We start from the raw sequence: 27,767 nt of genomic DNA on the forward strand, positions 1-27,767 counted from the left end.
TCGATAATAACCTTGAATGTAAATGGATTAAATGCCCCAAGCAAAACACACAGACTGGCTGAATACATACAAAAACAAGACTCATATATATGCTGTCTACAAGAGACCCACTTCAGACCTAGGGACACATACAGACTGAAAGTGAAGGGATGGAAAAAGATATTCCATGCAAATGGAAATCAAAAGAAAGCTGGAGTAGCAATACTCCTCTCAGATAAAAGAGACGTTAAAGACTGTTGCAAGAGATAAGGAGGGACACTACATAATGATCAAAGGATCAATCCAAGAAGAAGAGGTAACAATTATGAATGTTTATGCACCCAACAGAGGAGCACCTCAATACATAAAGCAAATGCTAACAACCATGAAAGGAGAAATCGACAGCAACACAATAATAGTAGGGGACTTTAACACCCCACTTACACCAATGGACAGATCATCCAAACAGAAAATAAATAAGGAAACACAAGCTTTAAATGACACGATAGACCAGATAGATCTAGTTGATATTTATGGAACATTCCACCCCAAAGTGGCAGAATACACTTTCTTCTCAAGTGCACATGGAACATTCTCCAGGATAGATCACATCTTGGATCACAAATCAAGCCTCGGGAAATTTAAGAAAATTGAAATTGTATCAAGCATCTTTTCTGACCACTACACTATGAAATTGGAAATCAATTACAGGAAGAAAAACCTGTAAAAACCACACATACATGGAAGCTAAACAGTGCACTACTAAATAATCAAGAAATCACTGATGAAATCAAAGAAGAAAAAAAATACATAGAAACAAATGACAATGAAAACACAATGACGTAAAACCTATGGGACACAGCAAAAGCAGTTCTAAGAGGGAAGTTTATAGCAATTCAATCTCACCTCAAGAAACAAGAAAAATCTCAAATAAACAATCTAACCCTACACTTAAAACAACTAGAGAAAGAAGAACAAAGAAACCCCGAAGTCAGTAAAAGGAAAGAAATCATAAAGATCAGAGCAGAAATAAATGAAATAGAAACGAAGAAATCAATAGCAAAGAACAATAAAGCTAAAAGCTGGTTCTTTGAGAAGATAAACAAAATTGATAAACCCTTAGCCAGACTCATCAAGAAAAAAAGGGAGAGGGCGCAAATCAATAAAATTAGAAATGAAAAAGTAGAAATCACAACCAACACTGCAGAAATACAAAGGATTATAAGAGACTACTACGAACAGCTATATGCCAATAAAGTGGACAACCACAAAGAAATGGACAAATTCTTGTACAATTTTCCAGACTGAACCAGGAAGAATTAGAAAATATAAACAGACCTATCACAAGTAATGAAATTGAAACCGTAATTAAACATTTTCCAACAAACAAAAGTCCAGGACTAGATGGCTTCACAGGCCAATTCTATCAAACATTTAGAGAAGAGCTAACATGAATCCTTCTCAAACTCTTCCAAAATATTGCCGAGGGAGAAATACTCCCATATTCATTCTACAAAGCCACCATCACCCTGACACCTAAACCAGAAAAAGATATCACAAAAAAAGAAAATTATAGACCAATATCACTGATGAACAGAGATGCAAAATCCTGAACAAAATACTAGCAACAGAATCCAACAGCACACTAAAAGGATCGTACACCATGATCAAGTGGTATTTATCCCAGGGATTCAAGAATTCTTCAGTATACGCAAATCAATCAATGTGATACACCACATTAACAAATTAAGGATAAAAACCATATGATCATCTCAATAGATGCAGAAAAAGCTTTGGACAAAATTCAACACCCATTTATGATAAAACCTCTCCAGAAAACGGGCATAGTGGGAACCTACCTCAACATAATAAAAGCAATATATGACAAACCCACAGCAAGCATCATACTCAATGGTGAAAAACTGAAAGCATTTCCAGTAGGATCAGGAACAAGACAAGGATGTCCACTCTCGCCACTCTTATTCAACATAGTTTTGGAAGTCCTAGCCACAGCAGTCAGAGAAAAAGAAATAAAAGGAATACAAATTGGAAAAGAAGAAGTAAAACTGTCACTCTTTGCCGATGACATGATACTATACATAGAAAATCCTAAAGTTGCCACCAGAAAACTAGAATTAATCAATGAATTTGGTAAGGTTGCAGTATACAAAATTAATGCACAGAAATCTCTGGCATTCCTATACACCAACAATGAAAATCAGAAAGAGAAATTAAGGAAACACTCCCATTTACCATTGCAACAAAAAGAATAAAATACCTAGGAGTAAACCTGCCTAAGGAGGTGAAAGACTTGTATTCAGAAAACTATAAAACACTGAGGAAAGGAATCAAAGATGACATAAACAGATGGAGAAATATACCATGTTCTTGGATTGGAAGAATCAATATTGTGAAAATGACTATACTGCCCAAAGCAATCTACAGATTCAATGCAATCCCTATCAAACTACCAATGGCATTCTTCACAGAATTAGAACAAAAAAATCTTACAGTTCATATGGAAAGACCCAAATAGCCAAAGCAATCTTGAGAACGAAAAATGGAGTTGGAGGAATCAGGCTCCCTGACTTCAAACTATACCACAAAGCTACCGTAATCAAGACAGTATGGTACTGGCACAAAAACAGAAATATAGAACAATGGAACAGGATAAAATGCCCAGAGATAAACCCATGCACAAATGGGCACCTAATTTATGACAAAGGAGGCAAGAACATACAATGGAGAAAAGACAGCCTCTTCAATAAGTGGTGCTGGGAAAACTGGACAGCTACATGTAAAAGAATGAAATTAGAACACTCCCTAACACCATACACAAAAATAAACTCCAAATGGATTAAAGACCTAAATGTAAGACCAGACACTATAAAACTTTTAGGGAATAACACTCTTTGACATAAACCACAGCAAGATCTTTTTTGACCCACCTCCTAGAGTAACAGAAATAAAAACAAAAATAAAGAAATGGGACTTAATTAAGCTTTTGCACAGCAAAGGTAACTATAAACAAGACAAAAAGACAACCCTCAGAATGGGAGAAAATATTTGCAAACGAAACAACAGACAAAGGATTAATCTCCAAAATATACAAACAGCTCATGGAGCTCAAAATCATAAAAACAAACAATCCAGTTAAAAAATGGGCAGAAGACCTAAATAGACATTTCACCAAAGAAGACATACAGTTGGCCAAGAGGCACATGAAAAGATACTCAACATCACTAATTATTAGAGAAATACAAATCAAAACTACAATGAGGTATAACCTCACACTGGTCATAATGGCCATTATCAAAAGAGCTAGAAACAATAAATGCTGGAAAGGGTGTGATGAAAAGGGAACCCTCCTACACTGTTGGTAGGAATGTAAACTGATACAACCACTAGGGAAAACAGTATGGAGGTTCCTTAAAAAACTAAAAATAGAACTACAATATGACCCAGCAATCTCACTACTGGGCATATACCCTGAGAAAACCATAATTTAAAAAGAGACATGCACCACAATGTTCATTGCAGCACTATTTACATTAGACAGGACATGGAACCAACCTAAATGTCCATCGACAGATGAATGGATAAATAAGATGTGGCACATATATGCAATGGAATATTACTCAGCCATAAAAAGAAATGAAATTGAGTTATTTGTAGTAAGGTGAATGGACCTAGAGACTGTCATACCGAATGAAGTAAGTCAGAAAGAGAAAAACAAATACCGTATGCTAACGCATATATATGGAATCTAAAAAAAAAGAAAAAAAATCGTACTGATGAACCTAGTTGCAGGGCAGGAATAAAGAGGTAGACATAGAGAATGGACTTGATGACATGGGGTGGGAGGGCGAAGCTGGGGCGAAGTGAGAGTAGCATCGACATATATACACTACCGAATGTAAAATAGTTGGCTGGTGAGAAGCAGCAGCATGGCACAGGGAGATCGGCTCAGTGCTTTGCGATGACCAAGAGGGGTGGGATAGGGAGGATGGGAGGGAGGCTCAAGAGAGAGGGGATATGAGGACATGTATATGCATATGACTGATTCGCTTTGTTGTGCAGCAGATTTTTGCACAACAAAAATCGGTTTTGTGAAGCAATTATACTCCAATAAAGATCTAGTAAAAAAAAGAAACTCAACAATAAGAAAACAAACAACCTGATTTAAAAACGGGCAAAAGGTCTGGACTTCTCTGGTGGTGCAGTGGTTGAGAGTCCGCCTGCCGATGCAGGGGACACGGGTTCGTGCCCCGGTCCAGGAAGATCTCACATACCACAGAGCGGCTGGGCCCGTGAGCCATGGCCGCTAAGCCTGCGGGTCTGGAGCCTGTGCTCCTCAACGGGAGAGGCCACAACAGTGAGAGGCCCACATACCGCAAAAAAATAAATAAATAAAAATAAAAACGGGCAAAAGGTCTGAACAGGCATTTCTCCAAAGAAGATATACTGATAGCAAATAAGCATATGAAAAGGTGCTCAATATCATATGTCATCACAGAATTGCAAATTAAAACAAAACAAGATGACACTACACATCTATTAGGATGACTAAAATTTTAAAAACTGACATCGAGTACTGATGAAGACACAGAGCAACAGGAATTCTCATTCATTGCTGGTGAGAGTACAAAATGGTACAGTCACATTGGAAGACAGTTTGGCAGTTTCTTACAAAGCTAAACATAATCCTACCACATGATCCAGCAATCATCTTTCTAGGTACTTACCCAATTGAGTTGAAAGCTTCTGTCCATACAAAAGCCTGCACACAAATATTTATAGCAGCTTTCATAATCTCCAAAAACTAAAATGTCAACAACCAAACAACCAAAATGTCCATCCAAAGGTGAATGGGTAAAGCAACGGCAGTCCATTCATACAATGGAATATTTGTCACCTAAAAGTAGAAATAAACTGTCAAGTCACAAAAAGACATGGAGGAACCTTAAATATACATTGCTAAGTGAAAGAAGTCATTCTGAAAAAACTACACCCTGATTCCAACCATGTCACATTCTGAAAAGACAAAACTAGGGAGGCAGTAAAAAGACCAGTGGTTGCCAGGGATTTGAGACCAGGGGGCTGGTGATGAATAAATGAAGTACAAGGGATTTTTAGGGTGGTAAAGCTATTCTGTATGATCCTGTAATGGTGGATACATGACATTATGCATTTTTCACAACCTATAGGACTTTACAACACCAAAAGTGAACCTTAGTGCAGGCAAATTTCTTTCTTTCTTTCTTTCTTTCAATATTTATTTATTTTGTCTGTGCCAGGTCTTAGTTGCAGCAGGCAGGATCTTCGTTGTGGCATGCGGGATCTTTAGTTGCGGCATGCAGGCTTGTTAGTTGCGGCGTGCGAACTCTTAGTTGTGGCATGCATGTGGGATCTAGTTCCCCCACCAGGGATCAAACCTGGGCCCCATGCATTGGGAACGCAGAGTCTTACCCACTGGACCACCAGGGAAGTCCCCAGGCAAATTTCTAAAAAAATCATTTAGGAGATTGGCGGATCCCAGGAAAGAATGCAGACTGTGACAAGACAGTCTAACTCTATCTTTCTAAATGTATGAAATGACCTCACTGAAGAGGGTGGGGGAAACAGGTGCTGACCTAAATGAATGGAGTTTATTAGACTAAAGGCAAAAGGAATGGCTCATAAGCACTGTACTCTAATCAGTTAAGTTGTTTCTCACAGGGTACGAGTTAACACTTCTGATACAGCTTTACGTGTAACTGGATTGATTGAATAAAGTAGTAAATGGGGAAAAGAGACAAGTCTCCCATTCAGAAGAATTCCAAATAAATTATGTAGCTACACCACCCTCAAGGGAGGAAGCATAACTTCCCACTCCCTAAATGTGGGCTTTTCCAAGTGACTTCCTTCCAAAGTACAGTATGGAAAGGGGGAAAGAAAAAGGGTCACATTATAGTGGAGAGACCTGGCAAATGCTACTTCAGCCAGATGATCAAAGTCAACATCAACAGTCAAAAACCACATTGATGGTATGTACCTGTACCGAGTTGAATAGCATCCTCCCAAAATTCATGTCCTTCTCAGGACCTCAGAATGGACTTTATTTGAAAATTGGGTCTTTGCAGGTGTAATTAGTTAAGACAGGGTCCTGCTAAGAGTAGGGTTGGCCATTAGTCCAATGTGACTGGTGTCCGTATAAGAAGAGGCGAAGAGACACAGACACGTGAGGAGAGAAACGTCACGTGACCATGGAGGCAGCATTTGAGGTGCTGCAGCTCAAGTGAGTCAAGGAAGCTGGGACGAAGCAAGGAAGGATTCCCCACTATGGGTTTCAGATGCTGCATGTCCTTGCCAACACCTTGATTTCAGACTTCTAGCCTCCAGAACTGTGAAAAAACAAATGTATGTTGTTTTAAGTCACTTGGTTTGTGATGCTTCATTACAACAGCCCTAGGAAACTAATATAATACCCTTGATATGGTATGATAAAAATGGTCCTTTTTACCTCTGATGTCTTCCTCCCCAAAGCCCATAACCTCAGTCTAACCATGACAGAAACACCAGACATGTACCAATAGAGGAGCATCCTACAAAATGCCTGACTAGTACTCCTCAAAACTGTCAAAGTCATCGAAAACAAGGGAAGTCTGAAAAAACCACAGCCAAGGAGAGCCCACCTTAGTCCATTCAGGCTGCTGAATGGACTTCAGCAACCCATGAACAATATTTATTGGCTTAAATAATATTTATTTCTCACAGTTCTGGAAGCCAGGACGTCCAAGATTAAGGCTTCGGCAGATCTGGTGTCTGATAAGAACTGCTTCCTGGTTCCTAGACAGCTGTCTTCTTGCTAAGTCCTCACATGGTGGAAGGGGCAAGAGAGATTTCTGGGGTCCGTTTTATAACACTAATCACATTCATGAGGGATCTGGCCTCCTGACCTGATCACCTCCCAAAGGCCCTACCTCCAAATATCATCACATTGGGGATTAGGTTTCAACATATGAATTTTATGGGGACACAAACATTCAGTCTGTAGCAGAGCCTAAGGGGACATGAAGATTAAATGTAATGTAGCATCCTGGATGGAATCCGGGAACAGAAAAAGGACATTCAGTAAAATTAAGAAAATCTGAGAAAACTGCGGACCTTAGTTAATAATATACTAATGTTGGCTCATTAATTATAACAAATGAACCATACTAATTAATATAAGATGTTAATTAATAATAGATGGAGGGACTTCCCTGGAGGTGCAGTGGCTAAGACTTTGCCTTCCAGTGCAGGGGGTGTGGGTTTGATCCCTGGTCAGGGAACTAAGATCCCACATGCCTCACGGCCAAAAAACCACAACATAACAGAAGCAATATTGTAACAAATTCAATAAAGACTTTAAAAATGGTCCATATCAAAAAAATCTTAAAAAAAAAAGTAGGGACTTCCCTGGTGGTGAAGTGGTTAAGAATCTGCCTGCCAATTTGGGGGACACGGATTCAATCCCTGGTCCAGGAAGATCCCACATGCTGTGGAGCAACTAAGGCCATGCACCACAACTGCTGAGCCTGTGAGCCACAACTACTGAGCCCATGCACCTAGAGCCAATGCTCTACAACAAGAGGAGCCACCGCAATGAGAAGCCCGCACAACGCAACAAGGAGTAGCTCCTGCTTGCCACAACTAGAGAAAGCCTGCGCAGCAATGAAGACCCAACGCAGCCAAAAAAAAAAAAAGTAGATGGAAACTGTGCACTCTTGTGGGGGCATATTTGGAACTCTGCTATCTGCTCAGTATTTGGTAACTATAAAACTTTTCTGAAAAAATTAGGTCTATTAATAAAAATATAAATAAAAAAGGGGATTAATGAGGGGGGATTGGATCCTAGTAGATAACTAAACGTAACAAAAGACACAATAATGAAAAGTGTGGTATTGTTGCATGAGTAGACAGAAAGACTAATGGAACAGAATAGAAAGTTCAGAAATATAACCAAATACACGCAAATATTTTATGTATGATGAAAGTGGCACCTTAAGTCCGTGTAGTAAAAATGGACTTATTAACACATGTTATCAGGGAGAAAAATAAAATTGGATCCGTATCCAAGGTAAATACCAAAGAAATAAAATATTTAAATGTAAATAAATGAAATCATAAAAGTATTAGAAGAAAACGGCATTTTTTGAATTAATGTGTTGATCCAGTAGATTGCTAATCACAGGTATAAAATTTCTGTTATGTGAAATGAATAAATTCTAGAAATCTACTGTACAGCACTGTGCTTGTGTATAAGTACACAGTGCACTTAAAAATCTGTTAAGTGGGTAGATCTCATTTTAAGTGTTCTTACACTTAAAACAATTTTTTTAATAAAAAATTTTTAAAGATCTAGTAGACAAGTAAAATGATGAAAGACCCCCTTTTTTTTTTTTTAACTAAAGAACAAGTATTGCTGAGGCTTCATTGCCACGTTCCTTAGAACAAGAAATGTTTGGTTGACAGTTCTCTGATTTATGTTAATACACTTTTATTTCAAAAAGTACTTTTGTTCCTCCATTTACTACCCCACTGTATCAGTTAGCTATTGCTGTAGTTTAACAAGCACCTAAAACTCCGTGGCATAAAACAATAAACATTTATTCTTTTTTTTATCTCTTTTTTTTTAAATTGAAGTATAGTTGATTTACAATGTTGCATTAATTACTGCTATACAGCAAAGTGATTCAGTTATACATATATATACATTCTATTTTTAAACTCTTTTTTGGCTGCATTGGGTCTTCGTTGCTGGATGTGGGCTTTCTCTAGTTGCGGTGAGTGGGGGCTACTCTTTGTTGTGGTGTGCGAACTTCTCATTGCGGTGGCTTGTCTTGTTGCGGAGCATGGGCTCTAGGCACGCGGGCTCAGTAGTTGTGGCTCGCGGGCTCAGTAGTTGTGGCACATGGGCTTAGTTGCTCCATGGCATGTGGGATCTTCCCGAACCAGGGCTCGAACCTGTGTACTCTGCATTGGCAGGTGGATTCTTAACCACTGTACCACCAGGGAAGCCCTCTATTTTTAAAACATTCATTTCCATTATGGTTTATCACAGGATATTGAATATAGTTCTCTGTGCTATGCAGTAGGACCTTGTTATTTATCCATTCTATATATAAAAGTTCACATCTGCTAACCCCAACCTCCCACTCCATCCTTCCCCCAGTCCCCTTTTCCCTTGGCAACCACCAGTCTGTTCTCTATGTTCATGATTCTGTTTATGTTTCATAGATAGGTTCATTTGTGTCATATTTTAGATTCCGCATATAAGTGACATCATGTGGTATTTGTCTTTCTCTTTCTGACTTACTTCAGTTAGTATAATAGTCTCTAGGTAGGTCCATCCATGTTACTGCAAATAGAATTATTTCATTCTTTTTTATGGCTGAGTAGTATTCCATTCTAAATATGTACCACATCTTTTTTTTCTTTAGATTTTTTAATTTTTATTTTTATTTTTCTCTGTGTTGGGTCTTCGTTGCTGTGTGTGGCCTTCTCTAGTTGCGGCGAGCTGGGCTACTCTTTGTTGAGGTGCACAGGCTTCTCACTGCAGTGGCCTCTCTTGTTATGGAGCACGGGCTCTAGGTGTGTGGGCTTCAGTAGTTGTGGCAAGCGAGCTGTAGAGCACAGGCTCAGTAGTTGTGGTGCATGGGCTTAGTTGCTCTACGGTGTGTGGGATCTTCCCGGACCAGGGCTCGAACCCGTGTCCCCTGCAATGGCAGGCGGATTCTTCACCACTGAGCCACCAGGGAAGTCCCCCACATCTTCTTTATCCATCCATCTGTCAATGGACATTTAGGTTGTTTCCATGTCTTGGCTATTGTGAATAGTGCTGCTATGAACATAGTGGTACGTGCATCTTTTTGAATTATAGTTTTGTTTGGATATATGCCCAGGAGTGGGATTGCTGGATCATATGGCAACTCTATTTTTAGTTTTCTGAGGAATGTCCATACTGTTTTCCACAGTGGCTGCACCAATCTACATTCCCATCAACAGTGTAGGAGGGTTCCCTTTTCTCTACATCCTCTCCAGCATTTATTGTTTGTAGATTTTTTTAATGATGGCCATGCTGACTGGTGTGAGGTGATACCTCATTGTAGTTTTAATTTGCATTTCCCTGATAATTAGTGATGTTGAGCATCTTTTCATGTGCTTTTTGGCCATCTGTATGTCTTCTTTGGAGAAATGTCTATTTAGATCTGCCCATTCTTTGATTGGGTTGTTTGTTTTTTTGATATAGAGCTGCATGAGCTGTTTGTATATTTTGGAAAGTAATCCCACGGATAAAGAAGATGTGGTACATGTTTACAATGGAATATTACTCAGCCATAAAAAGGAATGAAATTGGGTCATTTGTAGAGATGTGGATGGGCCTAGAGACTGTCATACAGAGTGAAGTAAGTCAGAAAGAGAAAAACAAATATCATATATTAACGCATATATGTGGAATCTAGAAAAATGGTATAGATGAACCAGTTTCCAAGGCAGAAATAGAGACACAGATGTAGCGAACAAACGTATGGACACCAAGCGGGGAAAGAAGGGGCAGCGGGTGGTGGTGGTGGGATGAACTGGCAGACTGGGATTGACATATATACACAAATATGTATAAAATAGATAACTAATAAGAACCTGCTGTATAAAAAAAATAAAATTAAAGAGAATTATAATAATTTTAAAAAAGAAAAAAAGAAAGTAATCCCTTGTCACGTCTGTCTCTTCCTTTGCAAATATTTTCTCCCATTCTGTAGGTTGTCTTTTTGTTTTGTTTAAGGTTTCCTTTGTTTTGCAAAAGCTTGTAAGTTTGATTAGGTCCCATTTGTCTATTTTTGTTTTTATTTCTATTGCCTTGGGAGACTGACCTAAGAAAACATTGATATTATTCATGTCATTTATTCTTTTTTTTTTGTTTGTCTTGTTTTGTTTTTTCTTTGGCCGCATGCGGAATTCCCCCAACAAGGGGTCAAAACTGGAAGCATGGAGTCTTAACCCCCGGAAAACCAGTGAAGTCCAGTAAACATTTATTCTTGTTCATGAGTCTATAGGTCAGCTGGGTGATTCTTCTGGTCTTGGCTGGTCTCACTTGTGCATTTTTGGTTAATTTGGGGGGTTGGGTAGGCAGCTCTGCTGATCTCAGTTGGAATTTCTCATATATCTGGACGTCAGCTGGCTGTAGGCTGATCTAGAAGGGACTCAGAAGGACAACTTGCTCTCTTCCACGTGGTTTCTCTTGTTCCAACAGCATTCTAAGAGAAAGCAGGAATCTGTGAGGGCCAATATATCATTATTTTCATAGCTTTGTAGCCAAGCAAGTCACAAAGCCAGCCTCAATTCAAGAGGCAGGGAAATAGACTGCACCTCCTGATAAGAAGACCTGCAAAGTCAAGTGGTAATTGAGGCCACTCCTTTTCCATAATGACCTCTAAATCCCACTGAGATATCAACTACTTCTGATACAGAAATAAACTTCCTTCAAGCTATTTAGCAAAATGTGACCCATGGCTGGACACAAAAGAAATGATTGCTTGTGTATGAAGAACACCTCAGTGTTCTTCAGGATTGCTTCCTGGAAAAACAAAATACAAAACCAATTTCCCATGGCATAAATAAAGCACTGTAGGGCCTTATGCAGTAAAGGGTTAACTTAGCAAGTCTGGGTTGTCTAAACCTTGTACCTTCCAAAGGAAGGCTTGACTGTTGCCCAGCCCTTGGGAGGTAACTTCTAACCTCTAAGCTGGTAGAATATCCTGTCTGATAAGAGTGTTTTTCTTTACCTGGAGACCTTGAACCAGCCAGATGCTTTATGCTGGGGCCCTCGGGTCGACCTGGGGAGGGGCTGGAGACTAAGGTCAGCTGTGTGGGCAGTCAGACATGCCCATAGCACCAATCTGCAATAAAGACCCTGGACACCAAGGCTTGGCCGAGCTTCTGGTTAGCAATACTCCATGTGTGATGTCACATACCGTTGCTGGGAGAATCAAGCGCTGTATGCATGACACCACTGAGGGAGGACAGATGGAATCTTGTGCCTGGTATCTCGAGGACCTTGGCCTTTGTGCATTTTTCCATTGCTGATTTTAATCTGTGTCCTTTCACTGCAGCAAACTGTAACCATGAGTGCAGCAGCTTGCTGAGTTCTGAGTCCTTCTAAGGAAAAATTGAACCTGAGCATGGTCTGTGGGACCCCCTAAAACAGTCATATTATCATTTTGAAGCCATAGACAGATTATCTTTTTCAGAATTAAAACTTGTTGGCTTCTCCAGGCTTTTGTTTTTCCGTTTGTAAACAGGTATTTGGACCAATAGACTCCTGATCTATTCTATTTATGGATCTACTTATAAAATAGGGGAAGTTTTGATGCAGTTGCTTTATTTTGTAATAATACTTTGTCCAATAATACTCAAACCCACATCTTTCTGACTTGTATGAAATTATCTCTAAATTCTCTATAAAAAACAATGCATCCAGTAATAAACCTGATTCCAAATGACTATGATTTTTTTTTCCCCAAGGTGGGATAAATAGGATATTCTTTAGGTGTCTCTCCACAAGGAGGAGATATGGCAAGGAACTAGCTGGAGTTCTTTGCAGTCCCAAGACCCGGCTAGCAGGAAAGAAGAACTGAAGGAGCAGCTACCTACCCTGGTGTTATGCGGGGCCACCACCGTTCCCCTGAGGTGGGCAGCCCTGAAAAGTTGGATGATGCTGGAAGCTACCCACTCCAGCAGGATGCAGGATGTGTAGGCAGCACTTGGTACACGCAGGTGGACAGGACTACAGAACTGCATGATACTGATAGTAGTTGGGTTTCAAGTGTCGTTACTACTTGCCCCAGTCATTCATTCATTCCTCATCTATGCCAAGCACAGTGCTGGAAAGGCCTCAATAAATGAGACAGACAGTCCTTATATGCCCAGAGGATCCTTGATGAAGACTTCTAAGCCATTAACCATGTAAGATCGCTTCATTCACTGAGGTGAAAGATGGCCTTGTCAAACACTCAGTTAAGATAACTAAATTTTTCGAGGTTCAGGTTGGTTCCGTTCTCCAGAGTTAATTTATGTTAAAAACAAAGGAAAGATAGCATGAGATATTCACTTTGCTCCAAATAAGGAGAATTTTTGCAGGCTCCCTACTTTGTAATTTTGTTTTGTTTTTTAAATATTTATTTTTTATTTCACGCCAGGTTTTAGTTGCAGCACACGGGATCTTTGTTGTGGCACATGGGATCTTTTTTTTTTTTAGTTGCGGCATGTGGGCCCTTTAGTGTAGCATGCGGGTTCTTAGTTGCGTCACGTGGGATCTAGTTCCCTGACCAGGGATCGAACCCGGGCCCCCTGTGTTGGGAGCACAGAGTCTTAACCACTAGACCACCAGGGAAGTCCGTGTAATTTTGCCATGAAAAAAAAAAAAATAGAGGCCACTTCTCAGAGCCCCAAATGAGGAGGGAAAGGCTGTGATTAGATATCATTCCTTTCCATCATCTCAGGTATATAAAAGAGGGAGGCAGGTCGACTGGCTGGGAGAAATTGGTGACCAGATGGAGTGGTATTGTCAGACACTGGAAATAATACAAGGAAAGGAACATCCACTGGTAGGTGTCTGATTATGGAGTCTTGGAATCATGATTATAGGGATTATGGAGCCTAATACATGATTACGGAGTCTTGGCTCAAACCTCACCAGCTGAGTAAAGTCTTCTCTAGCCATTCTACTCAAAAATGCACACACACCCCGACACTCCTGATACGACCCTCTTAGCAGTGAACTCCATCTGACATGCTGTATGTTTTACTTATTGTTTATTGCCTATCTCCCTAAGTAGAATGTAAGCTCATAAGGGGAGAGAGCTATGGGTCACTCACAGCTGTGCCCAAGCACAGTGCCTGCCACCAGCAGGTGCTTGACAAACGTTGATGGCAGAAATGCTGAATAAAGGAGTAGAAAATAATGATGCTTGGGGAAAAAACCTGAACCTCTCACTCAGAAAAAGAATTGTTCTAAAACCTGGCAAGGAGTAAGGAATTGCTGTTAGTATTTGGCCAAAAATTCTTCTTAAACCTTGACCTTCTCAGGTTCTGAGTCTAGATGAAGTAACAGAAAATTGATAATTAAAATTTAAGGTGATCAGGAGAATCCAGACTCTGTGGAAGTTCTTCAGAATAGACAATCCAGTGTTTTCAGCCTATAAATGGCAAAGAAAAAAAAAAAAAAGATATGGAGGGGGGGACCTATGTATTAAAAGACATTAATCGTGGGATGTGGATTCATTTGGATCTTGAGTTTTTAAAATTTGAAGAAATGTTCATGGAAACAATTTGGAAATATGAACAACAACTGGACATTTGAATACTATTAAGGAAACTTCTAAAATATTTTAGGTGTGATAATGGTGCACAGTGACTGTGCTTTACAGTGTGATCCACAGGCCCCTGGGGTCTCCAAGACCCTTGCATGGGATCCAGGAGGTCAAGGCTCTTTTAATAATAACACTTCGGCATTATTTTCCTATTTCATTGAGTTGACATTTGCACTGACGGTGCAAAAGCAGTTGGTGGGGGAGCTTGCTGGTGCCACAGCAGGATTCCAGACAGTGGCACCAAGCTGCACTGGAAGTCACTACCTATTTTTTTTCTTTTGGCAGCGCTGCGGCCTGCAATATCTTAGTTCCCCAACCAGGGATGGAACCCATGTCCCCCTGCAGTGGAAGCATGGAGTCCTAACCACTGGACCATCAGGGAATTCCCTGGCAGTCACTGCTTTCTGCACTCTCGTGCAATTGCAGGAAAGAAGTGCCAGTTTCACTTAAGAATGACCTTAATGGAGCAGTAAAAACGATTAGTTGTATTGTCTCAACCTTTGAGCGCATGTCTTTTTAATATTCTGTCTGATGAAACGGGAAGTACGTACAAAGTACTTCTGCTGCACACACAGAAGCAGGACGTTGTCTCCAGGAAAACCACTTGTGCGGTTGAGTCGTGAGCTGAACTAGCTGCTTTTCTCATGAAACATTTTTACTTGAATGGCTGACAGTCAAACAAAGGCTGGCTGTTTGGCAGACATTTTCTCAAAAATGAATGAAGTGAGCTGTCATTTCCAGGAAAACAAGTGACTATATTTCTTGCCCAATGATAAAAGGAGCTTTCAAGTAAAAATTTGAATTTTGGCAAAAACCTGATTCTGCTTCCCAATACTTATTAAAGCTTTTCTGATGAGACCAGTGGTGATATTATTATGGTCATTTGATACTATGTAATAAAATGTATCAACATTTCAAAGATCTTTATGACTCAGTAAGCCAGTGTTTTTCAAAGACCAGGGCATGATGTTACAAAATCATGCCTGGATAAATGATCCATTCAAAGTACAAAAAAGACCAATGGATTTTAATATAACAGAGTATATAAGTTCTTTGATAAAATCATATGATCTAGGGTCTATGACCCATGGGAATGTCATTTGAGCACGTAAACAAAAATAAAATTTTTTGTCAATATCTATGAGCTAACCACACTGTTATTTATGAGGTTTGGGATATTTGCTCCACTTTAAACAGTCACTATTATAACAGTTAAAATCTCTTTACATCCAATAACAGTGCCATACAAGCATGTACTTACTGTTGGTGCCAGTGCTTGTTGGAACGGAAGTGGATATTACAACATGCTCGGAAGATCAGACAACCACTAGGACATGCTGGGTAGTTGATTGAGAAGAGAGTGAAACCTTAGTGGAAGGTCAAAAAAATTTAAAGCAACATTTAAATTAAAATATGCAATATGTTTTTTTAAAAAACATCCTCTGTACTTTTCCTTTATTCCTAAGAGGAAATTAATAGAAAATAATGTGGTTTTGAACTTTGCACGGTCTTCAGAAACAGTCCATGCACACAGTACTCTACGCTGTTATGCATAAGGCAGTAGGGAGTTTATTTTGTGTGTGTTTATTGGGGGAAGAGTGTATATTTCTTCTTTTTGTACATTTCAGTATTTAGTCTTTATGCATAATTTTTACAAAAATAGGATCACACTCTACGTACTCTTGTGTGATCTACATTTTTTCATTTCTCAACTCATTAGACACCTCCCCCATGGAGTTAGTATACATTATCATTTTCAATGTCTCCCCAAATTCCATTTACATATCAACTTAATTACATCTATTGAAAGATTTTTAGACTGTTTCCAGTGTTTTGCAGATATAAGCTGTAATGTGAGAACATTCATGTATATACATCATTGTACAAGATTAAAATCTATGATAATTTAAAATTTTTAACTTTTGATACAATGAGGACTTCAGAAAGATTTTATGTACTATAGTCCCACCAGAATTGTATAAAAATTTTTTCCAAGTTGTTCCAATCCTGGGTCTCATTACTCTTTTAAACATTGGCCAAACTTATAGGTCAAAATGATATTACATATGTTATCATATAGCTTTTCTTTGATTTTGAGTAGAGAGAAAACATTTTTGATAAATTTATTCTGTGTATTTCATCTTTAATTGGTTCTTCATATACTGAGCTTATTTTTCTTAATGGGGTTAAATTAACATATAAGAGGAGTTCATAAATTAAGACTACCCTTTTTCTTCACTCATGTACCATGTATATTTGCCCAGCTTATTTGTCTTTCACTTCGTTTATAGCATTTTTTTCAAAATTGGTCTCTATAGTGGAATTTGTCAGTTATTTCCTTGATGATTTCTGCCTTTGGTGTCATAGCTTCTCACCCAAAGAATATAAAAAACATTCCCTTATCATTTCTTTACAACTACTTTGATACTTTCACTTTAAAATTTAAATCGTGAATCCAGCTTATACTTAATTGTCCTAATATGCAGTCTTAGGAGTCTAACATTTTTTTTCCTCCAAATTGTTAATTAGTTGCCCAAGAACAATCATGGAAAATTCCAATCTTTCACAAGTGCTGTGAAAACAGACACTAAATTAGTATATACACTTGAGTCTTTTTTTTTTTTCTGGAGCCAGTACTAAAAAGTTTTCATGTTTTAGCTTTGTAATACATTTTTATATCTAATAGTTATTAGTCTCTCTTTTAAAAAAATATCCTGAGTATTCTGTTTTTCTTTCTGATGAAGTATGGAATGATTCCATCAAACAAAAAATAATCAAAAGGGTACAAACAATGAATAACAGAAATACCTTGCTAAGACTTTGAGTTTTAGTAATTTACAGAGTTATGCAACAATCACTTCAACCCAGCTTATTATTTTTTAAAATTCTGGTAAAATATATATAATATGAAATTTACCATTTTTAAGTATCCAATTCAGTGGTGTTAAGCACATTCACAGTGTTGTTTATCCATCACCATCATCTCTTTTCAGAACTTTTTCATCATCCCAAATAGAAACTCCCTACCCATTAAACAGTAACTCCCATGCCTTCCCCCACTCTTGTCCCCAGGAATGTCTACTTTCTGTCTATGAATTCGCCTATTCTAGATACTTTATGTAAGCAGAATCCTACAATATTTGTCCTTTTGTATGTGGCTTATTTCATTTGTATTTTCAAGGTTCATCCATGTGGTAGCATGTACCAGAACTTCATTCTTTTTTTGACTGAATAATATTCCACTATATGTGTATACCACATTTTATTTATCCATTCTTCTGTTGATGGGCACTAAGGTTGTTTCCATCTTTTTGCTGTAGTGAATAGTGCTGCTATGAACATTGATGTACAAGTAATATATCTGAGCAGAACCCTATGATAGGGTCTTCCCAGGAGAGAACTGCCCCCACCAATGTCCTCTGCCTGCCTCTTGTTTGTAGAAAACTTTAGCCTTGTAGGCCTTCCCCAAGTTCCAAAGAGCAAATTTAATCAGAGAAGTGAGAAAATACAAAAACAAAGAAAAACAGTCAAGCAAGGCAAAATAATAATTGTTCAGCCACTAAACAAACTCAAGGACCTTTAGTTCCTTCGCAAGGGCTAGAGATAACATTTTGAACCATATCCTTGAGCTATTTTGCAAATCCTGAAACCTCTGCCAGGTGGAAGAAGTTAACTACATGTTGACCACAAGCACATAGACCCCAAACTGGTTGAAACCAGAAGGTTGATGATGTTGACTCCTGATTGCCTCGCCACCAATCAATCATAAGGATGTCCATGAGCTGATTACTCCACACCCCACAATCCTCTCCCTCACCCTATCTTTAAAACTCTTTCCCTAAAAGCCATTGGGGAATTCCAGTGTTTTAAGCATTATTCGCCTCTACTCCTTGCTTGGCCTTGCAATAAACCCTGCACTTTCCTTCACCACAGCCTGGTGTCAATAGACTGGCTTCACTGTTTGCATACAGACCCAAGTTTGGTTCAGTAACAGTAGCTTTTTGAGACTATATGTTGTTTTAATTAAAAACTAGTTGCTACCATTACACACCTATTAGAATGGCCAAAATCCACAACACTGACAACACCAAATGCTGACAGGGGTGTGGAGCAACAGGAACTCTCATTCATTGCTGGTGGGAATGCAAAATGGTACAGCCATTTTGGAAGACAGTCTGGCAGTTTCTACAAAACTAAATATATTCTCATCATAAAATCTGACAGTTGTGTTCCTTGATATTTATACAAATGAGAAACTTACTTTATTTCCACACAAAACACTGCACAGGGATGCTTATAGCAGCTTTATTCATAACTGTCAAAACTTGGAAGCAACGAAGATGTCCTTCAATTCCTGAATGGATAAATAAGTGGTGGTACATGCATACAATGGAATATTATTCAGTGCTAAAAAGAAATGAGCTATCAAGCCATGAAAAGACATGGAGGAACTTTAAGTGCATATTACTAAGTGAAAGAAACCAATCTGAAAAGGCTACATACTGAATGGTTCCAACTATGTTACATTCTGGAAAAGGCGAAAGTGTAATAGGGAAGAAATTTCGTATTCTATTACAAGTTAATCACTAAAGAGATGTTGCCTATAAGCTTAAATTACACATAATAGACCATCTCTGGGAACCTCTGCCTCCCAGGTAATGTGTATTAAGCTAAAATACCTTTCTTCAGCTCACAGGAAACATCTTGACCGGGCCCACCTGTGAATGACTGCAGGAAGAAGAAATTAACATAAACCCTCCAGAGGCTGAGGGGAACCAGGAAGTGTTTGACCCTACTCCCTCCCTTTTTTTAGAGTAAAAGAAGTCTGAGTTCTAACTCAGGCAAGATGGTTCTTTGGGACACACATTCATCTTCTTCTCGGTCTGCTGGTTTTCTGGGTTAAGTCGCTATTTCTTGCCCCAAGAACGTCTCGATTTATTGGCCTGCGGTGCAGCTTGGACTTGGTAACAATCCTAGGAGTACAGTAAAAAGGTCAGTGACTTTCAGGGACTCAGGGAGAAGGAGGGAAGGATGAACAGACGGAGCACAGGGGATTTTGTGGGCAGTGAAACTATTCTCTATGATACTATGGTGGTGGATACATGTCATCATATATTTGCCAAAGAGGTATATATTTGCCAAAACCCATAGAATGTTCAACACCCAGAGTGAACCCTAGTGTAAACTATGGACTTCGGGTGATTTGTCAGTGTACGTTCGATCGTAGCAAATGTACCACTGTGGTACTGGAGGTTGATAGTGGAGGAGGCCATGCATGTGGGGGTGCAGGTGGTATAGTGGAACTCTATGTTCCTCATAGACGAACATCTGCATCTCCTCATATTTTACTGTAAACCTAAAACTTAAAAATTTGCAGCACATGGTATCTTTATGGCCGATTTTATTATTTAAAAATATCAGAAAGGTGTGTTAATGTTAATGTTACATAGTTATCTTTGAAAAGTGAGATTATGGGTAATATTTGTTTTATTTTATACATATTTTCTAATTTAAATGCTGTTACCATAGATTACCTGTGTAATCTTTAAAAGCCAGGATTTGTATTTTGGGGTAGGTAGTGGTTATAACTCATAAACCGCTCTGGTGGAAGTGAAGTCCAGGCCAAGGGATTATCTTGGTCAGCGCTCATCCGACCGGCTAAACAAGGTGAAGACTTTCCTGAGAGTCCCTACGGTGAGGCCCTGCGGGCTTATGGGAAATGTAGTCCCGAAGTTCGATGGACCACCCCTCGGAGGACCCTGGGACGGCAAGCAGCCCCTGCATCTGCGCATGTGCAATGCTGCGAGCGCGCCGGTGGCCGCCCTTCCCCCACCTCCCGCCGCGAGTGGGTGACAGGGCTCCGGTCTGCACGCGTTTTAGCCGCCCCGCGCCGTGACCTGGCCTGGCACTGAGCCACGAGCGGAGGCTGTGCCCCTCCAGGTATGAGGGGGCCTGCCAGGCAGCTCCGCGGGGTCTGGGTGCCGAGGGGAAGGAGATGAGGGATGGGCTCGTGCCCGCGTGGGGTGGAAGCCCAAACTTCGGTGACTCGCAGGCGGCGGCGACCCTCGGGGCGGTGTCCGGGGCGGCCCGGCCCTCTCCTCGGCGCGGGACCGGCTGGGCCCGCCTGGCCGGACGTGCGGGGGCGGGAACGGCCGAAGGGGAGGGCGGTGGCGAGGGCCAGCCTTCCTCCCTTTGTCAGGCAAAGCGCCTCCGACCCGCCGCGAAGGTCTTCGGCCGCGCGGCAGCAGGTCCTGAAACCCGGCGGGCGGGCGGGCGCAGGGCGAGGCTGGGGGCGGGGCTGGGCGCACCTGGCAGCGCCCGAATGCCGCGTGCGGCTGCCCAGGGCCTCGCGGGGTGGAGGGAGGCTTGAAAGGTTTCCCAAGTTTCCTGATGCGCCAATTGCTGAATGAGTAAGACCTGTGACCTCTTTGCAAGAGCCTTTTCAGCCGAAGTGTTCACCCAATCCTCACACCTACCCTGTGTCTTCGCTTAGTTCCTCAGTTTCAACAGAAGGAAAAGTGAAGGCTCTGGTGAAGTGATTTACCCAAGGTCACACAGCCAGCTGGTATTTTGTCATATGAATGGGAAATATTTTTTCATTTGCCTTTTAATTTTGCTCATTGGTGGTTTTTGCCATGGAGGCGTTTTGAATTTCTTTATGGTTGAATTTACTGCTCTTCCTTTTTATGACACCCAAAAGCCTTCACTACTTTGAGATTATACAAGTTTTACTAATGATTCCCACTGGTACTTTAGAATAAGTTATATTTTAAAGAAATTTGTTGGGACTTTTATTTTTAAGATGTTGGAGGTAGGAGTTTATTTATTTATTTTTGCTGTGTTGCGTCTTAGTTTCTGTGCAAGGGCTTTCTCTAGTTGTGGCAAGCGGGGGCCACTCTTCATCGCGGTGCGCGGGCCTCTCACTATCGCGGCCTCTCTTGTTGCGGAGCACAGGCTCCAGACGCGCAGGCTCAGTAGTTGTGGCTCACGGGCCCAGTTCCTCCGTGGCATGTGGGATCCTCCCAGACCGGGGCTCAAACCCGTGTTCCCTGCATTAGCAGGCGGACTGTCAACCACTGCGCCACCAGGGAAGCCCTGTTGGTACTTTTATTATGATCCAGTTAATGATTACATTTAATTAGGGGGAATGGACACCTTTATGATGTTGGATCTTACTGTAGGCCTTCCCATTTGTTCCTCTTTCATTTTTCCCTTTTGCCAGCACTTTATAAGTTTTTTCGTAAAATATTTGCATTTTTAGTAACTTTATTCTTATGTAGTAATTTATTGCTATTGAAGATGGAATTTTTTTTTCCATTATTTCATCTTTTTTCTCTTGAGTTTGTTGATATTTCCCACTTTTCTTATTTTGTGTATTTGGGATTGCTCCTTTTTCTCCTTAATTAACGTAGCTAATGTTTATCAATTTTTTTGTGAAAGAATAACTTTTTAATGTCTGTAGCATCTGTAGTAACGTCTCAATTATTCTTGAGATTGGTTTTTTTTTTTTTTTGGCTGCGTTGGGTCTTCGTTGCTGCGTGTGGGCTTTCTCCAGTTGATGCGAGCAGGGGCTACTCTGACGTGCACAGTCCTCTCATTGCAGTGGCCCCCCTTGTTGCGGAGACTGGCTCCAGGCGTGCGGGCCTCAGCAGCTGTGGCACATGGGCTCAGCAGTCGTGGCTCGTGGGCTCTAGAGTGCAGGTTCAGCAATTGTAGCACACAGGCCCAGTTGCTCTGCAGCATGTGGGATCTTCCTGGACCAGGGCTCGAACCCGTGTCCCCTGCATTGGCAGGCGGATTCCTAACCACTGCGCCATCAGGGAAGTCCCTTGACATTGGTTTTAATGCTATAAATGTCCTCTAAATACTGCTTTAGCTGCATCCCTCAAATTCTGGTATGTTTTGTTTTCATTTCCATTCAATTCTGTGTTTGCTTGTTTTTTAAAAGCTTCCCTTGTGACTTCCTTTTTCACCCATTGGTTATTTAGAAATTTGTTATTTAATTTCCAAACATTAGGAGATTTTCTACATCTCTTTCTATTATTGATTTCTAGTTTAATTCTGTTTTGGTCAAAGAATATACTTTGTTATGTATTTCAGTTCTTTAAAACTTGAGATTTGTTTCATGGGTAAGGATATGATCTACCTTGGGGATTTTAAAAAAATATTTATTTATTTATTTGGCTGTGCCGGGTCTTCGTTGCTGCATGCAGGATCTTTTTAGTTGCGGCATGTGGGCTCGCTCTTGTGCCATGCAGGGTCTAGTTCCCTGACCAGTAATTGAACCTGGGCTCCCTGCATTGGGAGTGTGGAGTCTTAACCACTGGACCACCAGGGAAGTCCCTGGGAATGTTTTTTATGCACTTTAATGACTATTGTGCTGTGTTCGTGGTAGAGTTTTCTGTCAGTACTAAATGGGTCAGGGTGGTTGATAGTGTGGTTGAGTTCTTCTGTATCCTTACTGGTTTTTTATCTACCTCTCTTGTCACCTACTGAGAAAAGAATATTGAAGTCTCAAGCTATAATTGTGATTTATCTATTTATTCTTTCACTTTTATCAACTTTTGCTTCTTGTATTTTGAAGTTCTTTTGTGCATATACATTTAGGATTGTTATATGTTCTGGTGATTTGATACATTTATCATGTGTCATTTAGCACAGTGACATGTAATATCACACTATCCCTGGTAATATTTCTTATTAAGTCTACTTAGCTTGATATTAATCAGTCCAGCTTTCTTTTGATTAGTGTGTGCAAGGAATATCATTTTTTATTTTTTATTTCCTCTTATTTTGGCTGTGCCTTGCATCATGCAGGATCTTAGTTCCCCAACCAGGGATCAAACCTGTGCCCCCTGCATTGGAAGTGTGGAGTCTTAACCCCTGGACTGCCAGGGAAGTCCCAAGGAATATCTTTTTTTATCCTTTTACTTTTGATCTAGCTATTATTGAAAATTCAATTAACAATCAAGAAGGAAGAGAATTTTATTTGAGCCAGCCGGAGGATTGTAACCCAGGAGACAGACTCTAAGAAGCTCTGAGTACTGTCCTGCCTGTTAGAAGTTGAAGGCACAGTCATATACATTTTTTGAGACAAAGGATCATACATCAGAATGACGTACTGACATAAAGTTCACCAATATACAGTAGTCCAGGTAAGCACTTACAAAGCGAGCAGCAAGTCATCATGACCCCCTTACAGAGTTGAGAAAGAATGTTAATCTTTTAAGAAGTTACATTGCTAGCATCAGAAGAAAGAAAAAAAGATCTTTGTAGTTGAGTAGGCATTCCCATCTTTGAGCAGGTCTGGTTAATGTGTAATGCGGCTGGATGTTGCACACTAAACAGAGAGGGAGGAGGCCCAAAGGACAGAATTTTATGTTTAAATTTCTTGTTCTGCCTTAAAATTTTATTTCATCACTATGTTTTTATATTTAAAACACATTGCTTTTATTTTATTTATTTTTAGCTGTGTTGGGTCTTCATTGCTGCGTGCGGGCTTTCTCTAGTTGCAGCAAGAAGGGGCTACTCTTCATTGCAGTGTGTGGGCTTCTCATTGCGGTGGCTTCTCTTGCTTCAGGGCACGGGCTCTAGGCATGCGGGCTTCAGTAGTTGTGGCATGTGGGCTCAATAGTTGTGGTGTGCAGACTCTAGAGCACAGGCTCAGTAGTTGTGGCACACGGGCTTAGTTGCTCCGGGACATGTGGGATCTTCCCGGACCAGGGATCGAACCCGTGTCCCCTGCATTGGCAACCAGATTCTTAACTACTGTGCCACCAGGGAAGTCCCAAACACATTGCTTTTTAGACAGCACGTAGTTTGGTCTTTTTTATCCAGTTTGGCAACCTTTGTCATTTAATTGGTGTGTTTGTACAATGAATTATTGACATGGTTGGGTTAAAATCTACCATCTTGCTAGTTTTCTTCTACTTGGCCCATCTGGTCTTTGTTCCTATTTTCCTCTTTTTCTGACTGCTTTTGGATTTAGTGGTAGTTTTTCATGAATCCATATTTTTCTCCACTATTTGGTTATTGTTTATACCTCTTTAAATTTTTTTGTGGTTGCCCTAAGGTTTAAATAAACTTCTTGAGTGAATCACAGTGAACCTTTAAATATAGTCTATTGTTTGTGTGTAATGTAAGATCCTTAAAACAATATACTGCCATCAACAATTTCATCATCTCATCTATGTGCTATTATCGTTATATATTTTACATATGCTATAAGTTCACAAAACTTGGCTACTCTTTTTGCTTTAGACAGTCAAGTATCTTTTAGATTGATTAAAAGTAAGAAAAAATGTCTTTTATATTTCTCGTCATTTTAACCATTCCCAGAGATCTTTATTTCTTTGTGTAGATCCACATTTCTGTCTGTTATCATATTCCTTCTACCTGAAGAACTTCTTTAAATATTTCTTGTAGTACAGGTCTACTGGGAATGAATTTTCTGTTTGTTTGAAAAGGTTTTCATTTTCACTTTTATTTTTTGAAAGATGTATTTTCTGGGTATAGAATACTGGATTGGTAGTTTTTTCTTTCTTTTTTTTTTTTCTTTTTTAAAGCACTTTAAAGATGTCACTACATTGTCTTCCAGCTTGTATAGTTTCTGATGAGAAATTCTCTGTGATTCTTTAATTCAGTTCCAGGTCACTGCAATAAAGCAAGTCACATGAATATTTTGGTTTCTCAGTGCATATAAAAGTCATGTTTACCTTTACTGCAGTCTCTTAAGTGTGCAATATTATTATGTCTAAAAAACAATGTGCATACCTTAATTTAAAAGTACTTTATTACTAAAAAATGGTGACCATCATCTGACAATGCAAAGTTACCACAAACCTTCAATTTGTTTAAAAAAAAGGCAATCTGTGATGAGCAATAAAATGAGGTATGTCTGTATGTAACGTGTCAGGTTTTTTTTCTGGCTGCTTTCAAGAATTTCTCTCTAACTTTGGTTTCCATTGGTTTGAATATGGTATGTCCAGGTGTGTCCATTTTATTTGGTTTTTTGATATTTATCCTTTTTGGATAAATTATCTGAGTTTCTTGGATCTGTGGTTTGATATCATTCAGTATTTTTGGAAAATCCTTGGTCATTATGTCTTCAATACTTCTTCTGTCCCATTTTCTCTTCTTTTGGGATTCCAATACATTTTTTTAAAGATTATTTATTTATTTAATTTATTTTTGGCTATGTCAGGTCTTAGTTGCAGCACGCAGGATCTTTCGTTGCAGCACGCGGGCACTTCGTTGCAGCACATGGGCTTCTCTCTAGCTGTGGCATGCAGGTTTTTCTCTCTCTAGTTGTGGTGCGTGTGCTGTGTCGTTTGCGGCACGCGGGCTCTATAGTTGAGGCTCATGAGCTCAGTAGTTGTGGTGCAAGGGCTTAATTGCCCCGCGGCATGTGGGATCTTAGCTCCCCAACCAGGGATCGAACCTGCGTTCCCTGCATTGGGAGAAAGATTCTTTACTACTGGACCACCAGGAAAGTCCCTGGGATCCCAATACATTTTTGTTAGGCCATTTGATATTGTACTACAGCCCTTGGATTCTCTGTCCTTTTTTTTCCCCCTTTGCTTTCTCTTTGTGTCTCAGTTTGGGTAATTTCTTTTGACCTATCTTCAGATTTACTGAAAATTTCCTCAACTCTGTTGTAATACCTATTGAAGGTATTCTTTCAACTCTGTTACTGTGCTTTTCTTAGCATTTCCATTTTTTTCTTGAAGTTTCCATCTCGAAATTCTCTGTTCATTCATTTTGTAAATCTTTTCCTTCAAAGCTTTAATATATGAATCATAGTTTTAAATTCCCTGTCCAATAATTTAATCAATCATGGTTTCTTTTGACTGTTTTGTCAGTTGATAGTGGGTTGTCTTTGTCTTACCTTTTCAGATATTTCATAATGTTTGATTGAAAGTGAGTGCTGCCAGCATGATCCTTTTTGCTCCTTCTGAACAGGCAAAAGGACTAGCTCAGGAGGTGGTATTTTCTCAGGTGATGTGTAAGGATTTCCAAACAAGTCATTCTAGAAGTTCTGAGGCAGGTCAGATCTTTAATAACAATACCTTTCTTTTTCCTCTATTTCAGTTCTGCCTTCACAGTTCTCTGCCTTTACCCAAAAGCTGTAGAAAATGAACAAATCCCAGGTGAGTTGTTTGTTTATTCCCAATTTTATTTTTCTGTGCATTTGAGGAAGTTTATAAGGACCTAGAAAATGAAATAGAAAGGTATAAATGAGTAAAACTCAAGAAAACATAGTAAGAATAATCAATACCAGCAGCCAAAAAGTAAATCAAGTTAATTAAGGGTCTTGCATTGATTATGAATACCATTTCCTTGGTTCTCTAGTGTTAGGTCTGAATAAATTTTATGGACCTTCATATAGATGGTGTTTTGAACAGCATCCCCAGAAAAAAAAATTAAACAGCTTATTATTTTGTCTCTGGTTATTTCATGTAGCATTCTTCAGGGTACTATAGTGTGTATTTTATTTTTCTGGTCAGATTAGCATGATGCTAGAGAACTCACTAAATATCCGGATGTGTATTTAAATTCTCCCCCTAATTTCCATGAGTTCCATTGTCATTACTTTCTTGAATGGCATTGCAGAATGTATTTGTACATATTTACACAAGTATAAGTACAGGTTATTATAAGATAGCATATTAATCATACTGTTCTGTTTATATGTGTTTTGTTTTAATGAACAGACTTAATTTTTTAGAGCAGTTTTGGGCTTACGGAAAATTTAAGTGAAAAGTACAGAGTTCCCATATACTCCTTTTCTGCCTCTGCACAGTTTCCCCTGTTACTAACATCTTGCATTAATGTGGTATACCTGTTACAGTTGATGAGCCAATATTGATACTTTAAGTAAAGTCCATAGTTTACATTAGGATTTGCTTTTGGTGTCATGCATTCTGTGCGTTTTGACAAATACATAATGACGTGTATCCACCATTATCATATCTTACAGAATAGTTTCACTGCCCACAAAATCCCCTGTGCTCCATCTATTCATCCCTCCCCCACTTTCCTTGAGCACCTGGAAACCACTGATTTTTTTTTTTTTTACTGTCCCCCTAGTTTTGCCTTTTCTAGAACATCATACAGTTGGAATCAGTCAGTATGTAGCCTCTTCAAATTGGTTTCTTTCACTTAGTAATATGCATTTAAAGTTCCTCCATGTGTTTTCATGGCTTGATAGCTCACTTCTTTTTATCACTGAATAATATTCCATTGTCTGGATGTACTACCATTTATTTACCCATTCAGCAATTGAAGGACATCTTGGTTGTTGCCAGGTTTTGACAATTATGAATTAAGCTGCTATAAACATCTCTGTGCAGTGTTTTGTGTGGATATAAGTTAATCATTTGGGTAAATGCTAAG

General features: G+C 39.5%; 2 protein-coding genes across 6 annotated transcripts in view; one reads left to right on the forward strand and one right to left on the reverse strand.

Annotated features, from left to right (window-relative positions):
• Nucleotides 1–16: 16 nt before the first annotated feature.
• The window catches only part of LOC149744701 (uncharacterized), a 105,810-nt gene continuing 78,059 nt past the window's right edge, over nucleotides 17–27,767 (reverse strand). For 2 of the 4 annotated variants that reach the window (XM_089903314.1, XM_089903313.1), the window contains 2 exons: nucleotides 15,634–15,739; nucleotides 17–11,258 (listed from right to left, as the gene is read on the reverse strand). In XM_089903314.1, coding sequence (XP_089759440.1) covers nucleotides 11,195–11,258; nucleotides 15,634–15,739 — 170 coding nt within the window. In that variant the 3' untranslated portion in view covers nucleotides 17–11,194. Of the gene's footprint in view, nucleotides 11,259–11,975; nucleotides 26,583–27,767 lie in introns of all 4 variants that reach the window. The other 2 variants (XR_016391022.1, XR_016391021.1) reach the window with 2 other exon arrangements.
• Nucleotides 19,788–27,767, forward strand: part of ZFP1 (ZFP1 zinc finger protein) — a 37,624-nt gene continuing 29,644 nt past the window's right edge. Inside the window, exons 1-2 of one of the 2 annotated variants that reach the window (XM_022583180.3) lie at nucleotides 19,788–20,312; nucleotides 26,463–26,521. In XM_022583180.3, the coding sequence (XP_022438888.1) occupies nucleotides 26,507–26,521 (15 nt within the window). In that variant the 5' untranslated portion in view covers nucleotides 19,788–20,312; nucleotides 26,463–26,506. Of the gene's footprint in view, nucleotides 20,313–22,370; nucleotides 26,522–27,767 lie in introns of those variants that run through there. The other variant, XM_089903311.1, reaches the window with a different exon arrangement.

Source organism: Delphinapterus leucas, chromosome 20, assembly GCF_059928025.1.
Source record: "Delphinapterus leucas isolate spDelLeu-1000000601 "Yukka" chromosome 20, BTC_Dleu_Yukka2, whole genome shotgun sequence".
Taxonomy (NCBI): domain Eukaryota; kingdom Metazoa; phylum Chordata; class Mammalia; order Artiodactyla; family Monodontidae; genus Delphinapterus; species Delphinapterus leucas.